We start from the raw sequence: 2,690 nt of genomic DNA, 5'->3' as shown, positions 1-2,690 counted from the left end.
ATAACCCTTTGAGTATTGATGATATGCATCTTGAATTGACCTCTTTATTAATGAAGATAACATCTTTTAATTCTTTCTATTATTTTAATTTATATTTTTTACCATAATAGTAATTCTTAAAACTATCTACATGATTGCAACTAGTTTTCTTATATATAAAAAATACTATATGATTAGTTCTAACTAGTCTGTTTATATAGTAAAATTTCACTACATGGATAACTAGAGAATTTTGAAATTCCTATACAAGAATATTTTACTATATCACTAACTTGTAAAGTGTTCCATTTTTATTAGTTGAGACTTTTTCTAGATAGTTTGGTAAGTATCTAGAAAATTTCTCTTTTTTTTCTATATGGATAGGTGTCTAAAGTTCCTTGTGACCCCTCCATCCTATTCAATGCATGTCTATCTCTACGCGCATATGATCCTTCATTGCCCCTATCTAAGAGCACCCCAAGACCTCTAAAATTATCCATATAGAAGGTTTCAAAAAAGGGATCAATGTATGGAATTCGGATTTAAATTTATTCAAGGTTTGGGCTAGATTGTGTTGTGAGAGATGTGCACAATGTGAAAATGTTGAGGTCCCCTAAAGGGTAAAAGATTATGGTGTTGCAAGCAAAGTAGAGTGTGGAAGGGCCCCTACCCTAGAGCCTTTATGCAAACTTTAGCTTCTTGGCTAAAGCATTTATCTCTTTGTGGAAATTGATAGTGCACAAACTGCCCCTTAGAAGTTCTCTCTGTAAGATACTTCATATCCCCCCATTTTGCCCTTTATGCAAGAGGGAGAAGGAGATTGTGGTATACTTGTGTGTGGGGGGAAAGTCAAGAATTGGTTGACGACTGCCAACCTGCAAGCCTTTTGGTATGAAGATAGCCCTCTTCGGGGATAAGGGTGGACTAGATGATCCAAACATGAAGCTAGTTTATTGTTTGAGAGCTCTTGCACTTAAATTTATTTGGAAAGCTTGTACTTTTGCTGCATTTTGGTAGGCCTAGTAGCTTGTTAAAGTTGGCTACTAGGCTTTGCTTTGATGCATTGCCATGAACAATGTTGTACTTAAAAAACAACATGCATCTACAATAGTACGCTACCATCGCATTTTAAAACAAATCGTAGCTAATTGCGCAATACATAAAGTACTAAAAAATAGATTCAGGCTCAAATCGTGGCTAATTAAAACAAATCGTTACACAATACATAAAGTACTAAAAAACAAATTCAGGCTCAAATATTCAAGATAGAGGAATAAATTCGCTATTTTAAGGAGAATGAAAAAGCACATAAGAGTATGGGCCCGATCGGACCCGGTCCGCTTGTGGATTACGGATCTGGTTGTGGGTAGTTTCTGTCTACGTTTGTGGAAATGTTTTGGTGTTTAGTGTGATTAGCAGCATCGGTGCAGCAGAGAAAATGACTACATGGATGGCGGGCTACACGCGGACTTTATTTTGATATGTATAGGTGGGCTACATATCCAAGATATTGTAACTACAGATACTTATACTACAGGTAGTTGTACTCCGCGATGTAGCGGACTTCACTGGAGAAGTAAGCGGGGATGGTGTCCCAGGGGTTGGGCAAGCTGTCATCTGTGACGTAGACCCACCCGGCGTTCTGCTCGTAGGCGTGGTCGATGACGTCGCCGTAGTCGAAGTCCGACACGTCCACGTCGGTGACGTTGTAGAAGAGGCCGCAGAAGTTGCTGCGGTCGTACTGGGCGGTCCAGGGGGCCTGCGACCACTGGAGGGCGCCGACGCCGGACTCGAAGGTGCAGACGATATCGGCGACGCGGGATCCGTTGAAGATGAGGTAGGACTCGAGGGTTTCGGTCCCCGGATTGTTCACCACCAGCGCGCCCGCTTGCTTGGCCTTGACGTGGCCGTAGAGCGCCTGATAGTAGGCCTGATTGCCATCATCCGTGTTGTCCGCCTCATCGAAGAATATTCCGTCGATATTGCCCGGGTAGAAAGCGTACCAGGCGTCCACTTCGGCCTCCACGTCGGCGAGTGGCCGGGCCCCGTAGCTCGTGTGGACGTAGCCGATGGCGCGGCCGGTGCTGTTGCGGAGGGCGGCGATGGCGCTCGCGTAGGTGGACTGCGCCGCCGCCCCCGGGCCGCTGTCCGCGTTGGCCACCGCCACGACACGGTGGGGCAGCGATGCGGCAGCGGCGTTGAGGGCGGCCCAGGCGTCAGGGCTGCTGTCCGGTTGGAAGTAGGCCGGCACCAGGAGGTTGACCAGCTGGCATTCCGCGACCGGCACAACCAGCCCTATCAGCAGCACCAGGTGGCTGATCACCAGGAACACCAGCAGGCCGGCATCGCCCATTCTCCCTGGTGGGTGAGTCATCATGCAGATCTTCGTGATCAGCAGCAGAGAATTAGCAAAGAAGGCGATATTCAAAGCTTCTGTGAGAGGACAGGAAGGCGATTATATTCCTTGAGGGCCAACTAGGCTTAATTATATATCACAGGAGGCTTATCTATCACGATCGCGTCTCCGGATTGACGTCTGTTGAAGAAGCATGATTTCTCTACGCCAAACGCTTCGGCAACAAAGTCGGGCCTGCTTTTTGACTTGCAGGTGGGCCTTCGAAGTTCGTGGATATTTAAAACGACGTCCTAAAATGACAATTGCCCTTAGTTTTTCCTTCTCTGCGGTGCAAAAAATTAAGTGCCCTTTAAAA

At 46.0% G+C, this 2,690-nt stretch overlaps 1 protein-coding gene across 1 annotated transcript; it reads right to left on the bottom strand.

Moving 5' to 3' along the window:
* Positions 1 to 1,224: 1,224 nt before the first annotated feature.
* LOC148024562 (uncharacterized) lies at positions 1,225 to 2,451 on the bottom strand. Its single transcript, XM_087693723.1, has one exon. The coding sequence runs from the start codon at positions 2,354 to 2,356 to the stop codon at positions 1,511 to 1,513; it is 846 nt and encodes a 281-aa protein (XP_087549849.1). The 5' UTR covers positions 2,357 to 2,451; the 3' UTR covers positions 1,225 to 1,510.
* Between the last annotated feature and the right edge of the window lie 239 nt (positions 2,452 to 2,690).

This window comes from Lygodium microphyllum, chromosome 15, assembly GCF_053477565.2.
Source record: "Lygodium microphyllum isolate KBCC chromosome 15, Lygodium_microphyllum_v1.1.10, whole genome shotgun sequence".
NCBI classification, from domain to species: Eukaryota; Viridiplantae; Streptophyta; class Polypodiopsida; order Schizaeales; family Lygodiaceae; genus Lygodium; species Lygodium microphyllum.
Note: the sequence above shows the minus strand (reverse complement) of the source record. Positions and strands in the feature narration are given on the sequence as shown.

Excerpts from the sequence above, each read along its gene's own strand:
- LOC148024562 (XM_087693723.1), bottom strand. The coding sequence starts at position 2,356 with ATGATGACTCACCCACCAGGGAGAATGGGCGATGCCGGCCTGCTGGTG.